The sequence below is a fragment of the Agelaius tricolor genome, unplaced genomic scaffold (genome assembly GCF_023055355.1).
Source record: "Agelaius tricolor isolate 1412-34295 unplaced genomic scaffold, bAgeTri1.0.p SCAF_1, whole genome shotgun sequence".
NCBI classification, from domain to species: Eukaryota; Metazoa; Chordata; class Aves; order Passeriformes; family Icteridae; genus Agelaius; species Agelaius tricolor.
This window is the reverse complement of record NW_027269261.1, coordinates 5,421,842-5,434,459: the sequence shown is the minus strand read 5'-3', so window position 1 is coordinate 5,434,459 and position 12,618 is coordinate 5,421,842. Positions and strand designations below refer to the sequence as shown.

The 12,618-nt window shown below is 43.4% G+C and overlaps 1 protein-coding gene across 12 annotated transcripts in view; it reads left to right on the top strand.

The window, feature by feature from the left end:
- Positions 1-12,618, top strand: part of CFAP61 (cilia and flagella associated protein 61) — a 104,155-nt gene that overhangs the window by 190 nt on the left and 91,347 nt on the right. For 7 of the 12 annotated variants that reach the window (XR_011676841.1, XR_011676830.1, XR_011684407.1 and 4 more), the window contains exons 2-10: positions 380-527; positions 894-1,000; positions 1,867-2,022; positions 2,670-2,820; positions 4,477-4,553; positions 4,943-5,010; positions 6,026-6,167; positions 10,264-10,396; positions 12,354-12,507. Coding sequence is in view for 7 of the 12 variants with exons in the window: in XM_071417136.1 (XP_071273237.1) it covers positions 1,880-2,022; positions 2,670-2,820; positions 4,477-4,553; positions 4,943-5,010; positions 6,026-6,167; positions 10,264-10,396; positions 12,354-12,507 (868 nt within the window). In the remaining 5 variants the exon portion in view is untranslated. Of the gene's footprint in view, positions 1-70; positions 304-379; positions 528-893; positions 1,001-1,866; positions 2,023-2,669; positions 2,821-3,482; positions 3,625-4,476; positions 4,554-4,942; positions 5,011-6,025; positions 6,168-10,263; positions 10,397-12,353; positions 12,508-12,618 lie in introns of those variants that run through there. The other 5 variants (XM_071456877.1, XM_071456807.1, XM_071417326.1 and 2 more) reach the window with 5 other exon arrangements.

Below are 12,618 nucleotides of genomic sequence, written 5' to 3'. Positions count from 1 at the left end.
CCCGGCGCTCCGCGGGGCGCCCCCTGGCGGCTCGGCGGTGTGGGTCTGTCCGCGTGCGGGGGCGTGGCCCGCCTGCCTGAGGGGGTCGCTCGCGCCCGGGGGTCCGTGAGGCCGCCTCGGGGGCTGTCCATGAACAGCCCCGGTGTCCAGCCCGGGTGTCCAGCCCCCGGTATCCAGCCCCGGTGTCCAGGCCCGCCCAACACCGCGGTACCGCCCCGGTCTGGCCCCGCCCCATGCTACCGGGGGTGCCCCTTAAGAGCCGCCTGTCCGCAGCCTTCTATAGCTCCTTAGAGCCCTCCTGAGGTATGTGTGTGTTTGGTGCGTTTTAGGCTACAAACTCCAAAAAAGCCCGCGTGGAATCTTATTTGTGTTTCAAAAGTGTTTGTGTGAGGAGGTGGGAAGGAGCTGCTCTGAGTTCGGGAGGGGACCGCCCTCCTCTGCTCCTTCTGCCGGCCGTCTCTGGGATCCTGCTCAGCGGGATGAGTGCGGGAGCTGCTCTAGGAACAGCGCATTTCCTTACGGGAAGGGTACGTTTTTACTGTGAAAATGCTGGTTTTGCTGTCTGCGGGAGCGTTTAGGTGGAGATGTGGGTGTATTTTTGGGGTTTTTTTGCGTGAAGTTAAATAATTGACTGTGAAAATGTGGCAAGCGGTTTTCCTCAGTTGAAGTCATCTTAGTGCGCTAAACCTCAGCCGGTGAATGGCCCTGTAAAGTTCGTGTTAGTTTTCATTTGTTAAATTGACGCGTGTTTGCAGGGAATGTGTCGCTTCAGGTTAATTTCAGGACCGGCGCTGGAATGTCCTGTTTGTCTGTGAAAGATGTAGGAGTGTATGTGACTCTATCTGTGTTTAAAAGGTGCGAAAATCTGCGTTACTTTTGGTTTTTCGTTTTAGTTGGGAATTGCGGTGCCTAATAACTGAGCATCACTTTTGCATTTGGAGTCACTGTTGGAAGCGGCTGTTGCGTTTGGCAGAGCGCTGAGATTGCTCTGCTGATCTAGGTGAGTTGGTTTAGGCTTTTTTTTTTTTTTTTTTTTCCTAGTTGGTGCTGCTATATTTTCCACATCTATTTAAGAAATTGCGGGGGGCCATTGTTTGGTTGCTTTATTTCACGTGCCTGATTGCTGGCTGCAGTGCTGAGCAGAGACACGCAGCTGAAGGGTGTTAGACCCGAGGGCATGGTCACAGGTGCTTGGAGGATCTACTGCCCCGTGTGTTCTAAAGTTTCTGGAGGGATCAACAAATCAGCTGTGCCTGGCGCATTTTGTCAATCAGGAACCACAAAAATAAACCCACTTTTTTAAAAACTTCTTAACTTTTTTTTTTTTTTCTGCATAGGAGAGCAGTAGAACTTTGACTAGCCACAGAACTTTGAGGTCCTTCAGAAATTTAAGCCCTGCTGTTGACCTCAAAATAAATTCGAGGAGTGGTTTTGGACAAAATACTATTAACTCACCTGAAGCTGCTGTTTAATCGGGAGGTTGTGTCCCTGATTGTTTGCAGCTGAGCCTCCTGACTGCCCACAGCTGAGCCTCCCACTGAAGGGCTTTGAGTTTGAAGATCTTGGTGATGAGCTGGTTGGCATGCAAATGAATAAATAGGAAAGCAGCTGTAGCCTATTAAAACAATTAATTTTCTCTGTGGGATCCAGACCCTAGGAGTGATTGCCTGCTGCATTTCAGGTGTGCACTGAATGTGCACTGGATGGGCAGTGCAAATCTGTGTGGAGGTGTGCAGGAACCAGGCACCAAATCCAGAGAAGCTGCCCCAATTTAGAGTTGTTATGGAAACCCCCCTGAAGTGACTGTGTCAGGCAGGGGGTGGCAGTGGGATGGCTGGAGCTAGCAGTGTTTTCCTTGGCTCTCAGGGCAGCTGGTGGGATGGCCACAGTAACCTCCTCAAGTGGAAATACAGAAGCGGTCACTGTCAGAAGGACGGAGTCACGGGATGTCCCAGCCATTATCAGCCTCTTCAGCCCTGTCACAGAAGACGTCTTTGGAAGGATGGATGTCACTTATCTCTTGTAAGTAATGGTGTTTTGGGTTGTCACCTTTTGGGAAGTTATGCTTAAAATGGCAGAGAACATTCTGAGCCTTGACATGGTGTGATATAATGACTTTTTGTGCCGTTTCTAAAAATGGTAAGAAAATCTACCTTAATGTCTGTCCACGTACATGACTGTGCAAACCTGGGTCTCTGCCATGGTGGACAAGGTTTGATTCTATATTAGCTTCCTTTTGTAAGAGCTCAGAAGAAATGCTGATAGAAAAAAGATATCAGCAGGCAGGCTGTGTGACAGACAGGTACTGGTAAGTCCCTTAGGTTTTTCCCCCCTTAATAGTAAAAATCCCAGATAGCTGTTTGGGGAAAAAAGAGATGTGTGAAGAAACATACAAATGGAAGGGAATGTTTAAGTCTTGCATCTCAAATTTACTAATATGATTGAGGATTTGAAAATCCACCTGAATTTTACAGTGTTAGAACACAAATATGTGGAACTGAAGCAACAATTCCAAGTTAGCATGTGGATGATGAAGTTTTATTGAGGCCTGATCTTGGGAACCCTCTTGAACATGGCTAATTTTGCTGTTCCATCAGGCTGAATTCACAGTCAGTCACTTTTCTATGTGGAGTTTCTTCAACTTGTGCAAAATTAAATTGTTTTCATAGAGAATTATCAAATCTTGCTTTGACACTCTGCAATGAGAAGAATGAGGTTATAGCCCATGCTGCCTTTCTGGACTATCCAAATTGGAACATCACTGATCAGGCTGAATGGGAACCATTCCTGCATGAAAACTACCCTAACAATAGATGCACTGTAAGTAAATTGTGTGATTTTAGTTGAGTTTTCATTTAAGGCTCAGGTATAGCAAATACATGTGGGTGTCTACAACCTGTTTCCAGTAGATTTGAGGCATTCAGGATATAGAAGGTGATGGAGTCCTGGTCAAACCCTCATGCTGACAAGGGGAGCCTTAGTTCTGCAGTGGACTTTGTTCAGTGCTGGTGGGGAGACTGCTGCTTGTGACTTTCTGGTAGGATCTACAGACTAGAACCAGGCCCTTAGGAGTTTAGCACTCAAATGCTCCCCCATCACCAAGTCCAGCTGGGAACTAGATTGTGGGATTGTTGAGAAAATACAGGAAATGTTAAACCCCAAGCACTCTGAGGTATGCAGCATGTGCTATAAAAGTGTTTGCAGTGTTGCAGTTATCTCTGGGCATTTTGTTCATCAGTTACCTGGAGCATTCTATTTTCCTGGAATGGAGTTTATTTGCTAAAGTAGGTGTAGAAGATCTAGTGTTTTATGCTTCTGCATTGGCAGAAGCTCTGAATGTTTTCTGGGGTATAACTTGATGAGGTGTTGTTGGTAAGCTGTAGGTTAAATCCATGCAGGTGTGCTTTTCAAAACTCTGGTCATCTGAATGTAGGAATTCTGTGAAGTATAGTTGACCTGTCTTTTTCCTAGAGTACAAAAATGATTTTGGGGTCTGAAGTGGGAGTTGACTTGTGCAGAAAGGAATAAATGAAGATGCTGTACTGGATTGTCTGGTTACCAGCACTATTCAGAAACAGTTACAGTCCACATCTGGCTTAATTGGTGTTCTCTCAGACCTCAACAGTAATATATTTTTTTATTTCTTCCCTTTGCTTCTAAAAAAACCAAACTCCCTGATGTTTAGGGATGTCTTTAGATGTTTGTTACAATAGCTTGTTGTCCTGATGCTGGTCCATGTACTGCATGATTTCTGTTGAAATCATTGTTGCTCTTAAATTGCTGAAGTTTGTTGGTGCCTCTAGCTATGGTATTTTTTTTGAACATTATACTATTCAGAAGATCCCAAGTTTTCCATTTAAAGTATTTTTATCTACAGGCAGACCTTCCCTGACCCAGCACTTGTAATTAATATGCTAGAGAGCAGCTGATTTAATAGCCCTTGCCATGCCAGGACAGGGGTTTTCCATGTTTACTGGAAGTGCACAAGATAAAGGTGTCTGTTAGTCTGCCCTGTTTCTGCCTGGTATATGTGTGTCTAATAATGTCATCTTAAAATATGTGATGTTTCTTACTACCTTTAAAAAAAATCACTTTAGGATTATGAGAAGCAGGTGAGCTTTTGGTTTGAGGATTTTTTTTAACCCTAAAGGAATGTCAGACATGTGTTGAGTGTTTAATGTGGTTGAATGTAGTTAGTCAAGAATTAATATTGTTCAATATGAAATGTACAGTGTATATTGCAGTCAAACAATAAAAAACTGAGTAGAAAGAAAAAATATTGCAGAAGCACAAAATCATATAAAGCACTTTAATCACATAACTTTACCCACACATGCTTTGAAGTAACTTTTGTCTATTTTGCTGCTCCTTGAGTGCAGATCACGTTTGTTGGAAATGTATATGTGTACTAATACTTGGGCTGATGGACTAAACATGAGCTGCATGGTGTGTAGACTTTCACTCCTTATTTTGCAGCCTTTGAACACGCTCTTTGTGCATCTCTTTGTGGCAAAGGAAGGTTATGCAGCTGGGTGTTCCCAAGAAATTGTTAGGTGAGTTCCTGTGTAGCCTTGGGTGGTGAGGCACATGCCCTCTCCTGCTGTCAAGTCAAGCAGTCACATCCAGATGCCCCATCAGAGGTTTGCCAGCAGAGGCCTGATATCTTAAATATTTCACCACTGGGAAACTGCTATAAAAAAAGAGGATGTTTGAAATCTAAATATTGGGAAATTTGAAAGAAATAAGGCAGGAAAAGCCAGTCAAAATTACCCAGATAAATTTCAAGTGATGTTGTTTGTCAGAAATGTTTTAATTGTTGATCCATGTGGACTTATGAAGGAAGGTTAGAGACACTGGAGAGAAAAAAGTATATATTTAAAAAGCTAGCTGCTGTCTATCATTGAGTGTAATAATGAAGGACTGAATATGTTTGTTTGTCCAGGAAAGCTTTCATCTTACTACCAGAACTGCAGTTTATACTTCTCTTTATACCAGCTGAGAAGAGGTTAGGTAAGAGCTTAAAACTGTTTTATTCTTGAAGTGAGAGCAATTGCAAACCTAATTAATATGCACTGAGAGCTTCTTGTGGTGTTCTTTTTTTAATACTGAGGAGAGTTATCAGTTTCTAGACATGTGAAAAACATAATCTAAAAGTATCTTGTGAAGATCCCATGTGCAAGAGATTCCATGCTCACTCCAGCAGCCATTCAGCAGTCTGTCCTGTCCCTGCAATCTTTAAATTTGCCAGAAACAGGACATAGAAAGGAGTAAAGATCTCAAAAATCAACACCTGCAAGTTTTGTCAAGATTTCTGGTTGAACAGAGCCAAGAGACTTGAAATTGGGCACTTTCTCTTGCTTAGCCAAGCCAGTGTAGATTGGAAGAGGACACTTTGGTGAGACTCAGAGGGGCTGCTGGAGACCTAGAACGAAACTTGGATTATTTCCTCTAGAACAGAGGTACAAAAGTAGAGAATACATGTTAATCAGCAGACAGCACCAGATGTGGAATTTTGGTCCTGAATTCCAACTAATAAACCAAGCATGCACTTAATTTAGCTGAAAGGGGAGCTAGAACTTTTCTGCTATGCTGGCTTCTAGAGGTGTTGGTTCCTAGTTGCACTAAAAGACTGTAGTGGTGTGTCAACTACAGTAACCAGGGCTTGAATTAAGGGTTTTGTCAAATCCACCCAGGCAACCAACATCAGCTTTCCTTCAGCATTGTAAGTCCTGACAGAGGTTCTCCAGAGGCATAGAGAATTGGCTGTATTCTTCTTATAGGGGTTGTTTTCTACCAATTTCTGATTGCTTTGAAGCTTATTCAGGTCTGGAATGCTGGATTAATTAGATAACTTTTGTGATGATTCTCACATATTTATGCTGCTGTCATTTCAGCCTCATTGCCTAACTTAAAAGACTTGGAGCATTTTACTATCTGTGGTTTTAAGTTTGAAACTCCATTTTCCTCAGACAGTTTGCTGCTAATTTAAAGCTTGCATAATGAAGTTTCTCTGTTGCCCTGACAGGTTTTAGCCACTCAGAGCTGGACCTGGGGGATGCCTTTGAAAGGCTTGTGCCTGCTCCAGGCTCACACGTGGAGAGACGTTTCACCTTGCTGGCATGCCCGAGGCATCGGTGTCACCCACAGCTGTACGTGCGCCAAGCAAGGTAACACAGCTCCTTGATCCTGCTTCCCTGAGCACATCTGGCTGGGGGAAACTGAAACATTTTCCTTGTTTGGTTAGCAGCATCAGTAGCTTAGCTTGGCTGCTCTAAAACAATGCTCTCAAGCGTTGTTTTAACCAAAGGAATGTGTGCTTATAGTGATTGGATAGAACTACCGTCAATATGCTTTTGCTTTGTGTGATTGGTCAAACTTTTAAAGGAAGTTGTAACATTAAGTTTCTTTGTCTGCTGCCTGGGATGTGAGCTGACAGCATCCTCCCATTGTCATAACCATGTAATGAGACTGATGCTGGAAAATAAAACAGCTCAAGGCAGTTCCCAGCAGTCCCATCCCGTTTGTGATTTGTACATAGCCCCCATCTGGTGATAGTTTTCTGCGATAACCAAACTAGGTACTTCTAGGATTATGCTGGTTTTGTTCTATTTCATCACAAGATGTATTTTTTCAAATGCTAGTTAGCTATGTAGGAAGACTATTTTTTTTGTCAGTGATGTTTATTCTGTGATCTGCTGGCTGAATTAGACTGCTGTTGCCACTCTTGGTTTTTCCTGCCATGTGTGTTCTGCCTGTGCCAGTGTTGCATCCAGGACATGAGAAATGCCAAGTTTTTGACCCAGGGGCCTGGAGATTTTCCTGTTATCGCTGTGGAGATGCTTCCTTGTAGCGTGGTTGAAATAGAACATGCATCCATCAAATTTTGGGTTACTTCTTGTCCTCTTCACTGTGGGAAGACTGCTGGTAGGGTAATGTTTTGTGAAGCAGTAGTTTGATTTAACTCTGATTTATTCTGGAGTTTTTGCAGGTAGTAAATATAAGTGTTGCTTTGTGGCTAGGTAACAGAGATGATTAAATGAGCATTTCTGATGCCTACAGTGGAGACTGAAATTTAGGGAGCAGTGTATTCCTTGGAGACACAGCACATGGTGTGGATGTGGGGGGGGTCTGTACTGACCAGTGCCTGCAGATGGTGATGCTGCGTTGAGTGTGGTGTCTGATTGGTAAAGCCATGCCATTTATTTATCATTTATTTATGGGCTGATTTGTGCTGCCAGCTTGGACTGCATTCTGACAGGAGCCTGTCTCTGAGAGGTGTTTTGTTGTATATATTGAATTTTACCACATGGGTCTGAAGCAAATCTGCAGCTTGTGCTCTTCCTGTTGCTTGACTTTTGAGCATTTTAAGGAAAAGGCCTGAGGCCTGATCTTTGCTGCTTCACGTCCTCCTGCTGTGTTCTGGATATTTCAATATGCTAAAAATCTCTCTCATACTAACTAGATGTACAGTTCCTAGGCTTTTTGACTGTTTCTTTTGAGTTCTCACCTATAACTAAATGAATGGACTTTTATCTAGAGAAGGCATTAATAGGTCAGTTAATGCCTGAAGATTAAAAGTCTTTCCATATGTCTTGGTTCTGACTATCATGTTTGTCTTTTTTTTCAGTTTAAGCTAATTTTTTTTTGTGGTCACTGGATATTGTCAATCGAAGTGTTCTTTTGCGTGGCTGGAAATGTCACTTAGGCCATAGCAATATTCCTGATAAGAGGTGCCATCTTATCTGGGATTTTGGTAGTTTGTTATAAAAAATAAAAATAGCTTTGGTATTAATAGAAAATTAACTGGGAAACCGGTTTTCCTCTGAAATTACGCAGTGGTGATACAAAATTCATACTCCAGTGTTGCCCGTCAGTGGATAACAGGTAAGGCTAATTTCCATTTGCAGAAGGAGCTCTGCCTTTCCCTTCTCTCTGCATTCACCCTGTGCTTCACTGGCATCCATAGTAACAGTCAGTGGGAGCCCTTAGAGACTCCTCTGTGGATGTTGTCCACAGCCACCTGCCTAGCAACATGTTCTGGGGCAGTGAGAGGAGATTAGCCTAATCTCTGTCCCCTCTTCCCCTGCTCACAGAGAGGGAAAAGCAGCTGTAAACTGATACTTTGTTTAAGCATCGATTTCGAACTTACTGTCTGTCTGGCCTCTATAATGAGAGACATTGCAGCGTCAGAATGCAGCCCACTAAACTTTGATGTTTAAGGTTCGTGCTGGTGTCTTGTCCAGATCCTGCCATTCTTGGGTTTGTGCCCTGTAGGCATGAGTCAGATTTGCAACTCTGTGCTTGCACTCGCAGTAGAGGAATTTTGTGGCATTTTTATATTGGAAAGCTTACTGGGGTTTGGAGAGTTTCTTTACTTTGTTAAATGTTGTGGTACTGGTGGAAGATACTAAAAGCAGAATAAGCAAGTTAAAATGGGTGTGTTCCTACAGAGTAGTGTGCAGGGAGTTGAATGGGTTTGTGCAGAATCCCATTGACTGTCACAGGGTCAGTCTTAAGGAATTGCCATCTGCACCTTTGTGTGTGATCTTATCCCGTGTCCCACAGAGCAGAATGACATAAGGCACTCAAAACACCTGGCACAGCGTTCCATTTGGAGGGGGTGTGTGTCTGTTATGGACTCCATGAAATAACAGGGTTCAATTAGGATGATACAGTCTCTTCCTGCTACCTTCTTTGTTTTTTTGAGGTTTGAGAGTTTATTAACAGATTTGCTGAACTAATTAACTGTGCTGAGGTGGTGATGTTCTGATAATAGAAAACCTCACTGCAGATTTTCCCTTGGGATACTTCCTGTGAAGGAGATGAGGGTAACCACTTTGGTTTGAGGGATAAGGAATGAGTTACTGTAAATTTTTATGGAGTTTTTATTGTTGCTGGAGCTTCATTTTAGTTGAGGGGAAAAAAAAAAGGCAGGAACAAGGTCAGAATCCAGGAGGTCCCTAGCCTTGGTTATAAAGGTGGCCTTATCCAGAGGTCACATCCATTCTGGTGTGCAGGAACAGCAAAAGCATCCAGAGACCCCCTGACCACCTCTCCTGGGCTGGAGTCAGACAGTGCTTAGGAATACAGTGTTTGATACAATGAGAAACAGAAGCTCTTTTGCCTGTGTTTTCTTTAAGGCTCCTTCCAAATCCAGACACACATAAAGAGTAGCACTGAGAATCTGTTTGTTGTTTCTGGGTTCCTGCCTGTGTGGAGCAATGATCTCCAACTTACAGGTATCACATACAGGCATGGGGGACCCAGTGGGACCCTGGAATACAGCAGGAGTTTTCCTCAAAACCTCGGGAAGCTCTTGAAGTTCCTGGTTCTCCCTGGCGCAGCAGGTTTGTGCATCCCAGACAAGCGAGGGGAGCGCCGCGGGCCGGTCCCGGTTCCCGTGCAGCAAGAGGAGGAGGTTTGCGCATCCTAAGGAAGCGAAGGAGCCGCTGCCCGTGCCTGGCGGGGCCGCCGGGTGGCGGCAGAGACCGCGCGGGGCTCCCACAGCCCCGGTGTCGCCTCCCGGGGCAGGAGCCGGGTGTTCCTGGCGTGTCGGGGTGATAGCCGAGGTAGCCGCCTGCTCCCGGCCCAGAGCAGGGAGGGTTTCCCCTGCAGTTTGTTGCAGTTGTTCCTTCTGGCGGCTCAACGCAGGCGAAGTTTCCTCTCTGCTGCATTTGGCTGCACCACTCAATTCTGGCATTTTTTCCGAGAGATAAATACAAGTGGCTTCATGTTATTGATAGCAGTTGAGTGCTAAAGGTGGTTTGCCACCCACCTTTGTGCCATAGTCTCAGCATGGGTGACTCAGGAATTCTGTTCTGATAAAAGTGCTGGTTTTTCTTATTCAGAGTTACATTGACCCTGGCTATAAATAGCAGTCTAGTGGGAAAGAGTCTCTGTTGCCTGTTTAAATAAAAATCCATGTAGGTTGGGACCTGTATGAGTGCTCTACTACAGTTGTAGGAGAGTGAGGCTGGAAAATCTTGAGCTGGGATTCCTGTATATTTTCTTAGGTCAAGAGAAGCATCTCCACTGAGCAGTGCAGATTTTGGTGGGTTCTGCTGGCTGTTGGGTGTGATTCTCTGGTGCTGAGACTCTCACTTCAGTGTGCACTGGGAACGTGTCCTAGGTGAAGTGATTTGTAGGTGCAGGCTTTGGAACAAGTATTTGTAGTATTTTTCCATATGTTAATGGATTAGACCAGAAGTATCAGGCCCTATTAATGGCAGAGCCATAGGACATTACCTGATCTCTTTTTTGTAGGATGGAAGATTATGACGATCTCATGCTAATCTGGACACGTCAAAGTGATACTCTGAAGGAAACCTATGGTGAATATCTCCTTGTTGATCTCATAGAACGTGAAGGTGAAGAAAATCAGGCAGCTGTTTGTGAGGTCAGTCTGCCATGACCTCTGATTTTGTCTGATCACAGCCTTAGTGATGTCCTGTGTGACAGCTCACTCTAGCTCAAGGGATAAAAACAGCAGCCCACCTGTGAAAAGTAGAATTCATGCTCTGTACCCACACAGTGAGTGCCCTTCTCAATGTAGTTTGTGTCTGTCCTCAGGAGTGATGTTTCCAGTTCAGAAATGAAGCAGCAATTCCCAGTAATTTTCAAGTAATTTGGACAGACTGTCTTGATGAAGCCATGTTGTCATTTTAGACATTTGCATTATAGCTGACCTGTTTTCATTCCCAGTGAAAGCTAATATTGCATGTGAAAATGAGTAGCCAGTAATCCTTTCACAGTTTTAAGTCCTGTAGATAATTTTTCTTTTTCTTGGCTCAAATAAATTTTTGCTAACATGTAGACAAACCCAGGAATTAATTTAAATAAGAAAGGAGTGGTAATAGTTCTCCTGCTGAAAATTCCTGTTAAGATTTTCATGTGTTGGTAATTGTGCATGGTAGTGCAAGCTGATAGGCAATATAACCTCCTTAATTCCTGAAATCTGCTTTTTGTGGCAAATGGTTTTATAAAATTGCAACATGTAATCACTGCCATTGGGAGCCAAATGGGAAACAATGCACCATTAGTGTAATGGCACATTGCAGAGGGCTGTTGCTATAAATAAGACATTCCAGTGGCATGTTCAGAGCTCAATGTGAGACCACCAAAAGGTGTTCCAAGCCCCAGTTTATCCCAGCTGCCACTGCCACGGTGGGCTGGGAAAGCACCTCCACACAGACCATGATGGATGCCAGCTTCCCCTGTGGAGAAGGAAGCTGGCAGCCTCTTTTTGCACATATGGTAGATGGATTGGTTAATCAGCCTCTGCTGAGCCTTGGGCCTGAAATTACACAGCAGCCAGGCAACTGTGGCACCCCGGCTTTGTTGGTTACGCAAACAAACAATCACTTGTTGTTTGAGGGCAGAAAAATTAAACGTCACACTTTTTCAAGTCTTTATTGATGTGCTGATAGCTTGATAAAACAGCTGTACAAATCCAGCATTTGAGTTTTCATTAGGTTTATAAAGGCTTTCATTATGTGTATTGAGGAGGAACAAAAATGTGTTTTGATAATGTGTTTCACCAGAAAATTGCATACACTACTAAAAATTTGAGCGCTTCCTTCTTCTAGACTTGTCCCAGTTAAAGCCAGAAGCTCTCCAGCATGCCAGTTCTCCCTGGTCCCAGTGTGTGTCATGCTGAGGGCTGCAGCTTGCTAAGAACTCCAGCAGCAATCAGGCATCCAGAGTACTGTGGGTGCCAGCATTGCAGGGATCCCATCACTTTCATGTTTGCCAGAGCATTTGGGTTTTAAGACTAGCTCTTGGGTTTTTTTCAGAACACAGAAATATTTGGGGGTTATAAGTGCTGCAAATAATTTGTACTGCATTAGGTACTCCTTACATTATACAGAATTGATTTCTTGAGTTAATTTCTTAGGAGAATTAAATACACCCTTCAGTTTGACCCCAATTTGGGTCCAAATCAGTGTCCAGTAATGAGCCAGCTATTATGGCTAACTGAATGCAGGTTCTACTTCAGCTGCACTGTAACTTTAAACAAAATGACACATTTTTGGAAGTATGTTGTGTATTTGCCATAGCAAATGTTTTACTGAAACTCCAGGTCATTATTTGGCCTATATATATATAAGCCTAACACTCTTGCAAGTCATAGCTAAAAAAAAGAATTAGAACATCTACTATAGAGGTCCTAGTACATATGTTACAAGGAAAAAATAAAAGATCTTTAACTTTTGCTGAAATATTTCCTTTATAGTTTTCCATTATGCACAGTCAGAGATGGAACATAAAAGTTGATGTTTCAGAAATTTTTTGTTCAGTTTTTTTTGTGCTTTCCTACAATGGCAGGTTCATGTGACATGGCTTTTATCTTCCAGGTTGGTGGCACTGCAGTAGGATTCATGAGCTTATGTTCTGATGTGAACATTTCCTTGTTTCAAGAGTGTTTTGACTTGGGGCCTTTCCATGGGCTCTGTAAACCACCTCCTGAGGATATTCTCGAAGTGCCACGGAAGCCAAGCATTCAAGGAGGTATCTATATTCTAAAGTGCTAAATAAATACAAGGTGTGTTCGTGTCTAGCTTCTGAGTAGGTTTTGCAGAAGGTTGGAAAAGGAAATATAGGTTTACTAGGAAGAAAACA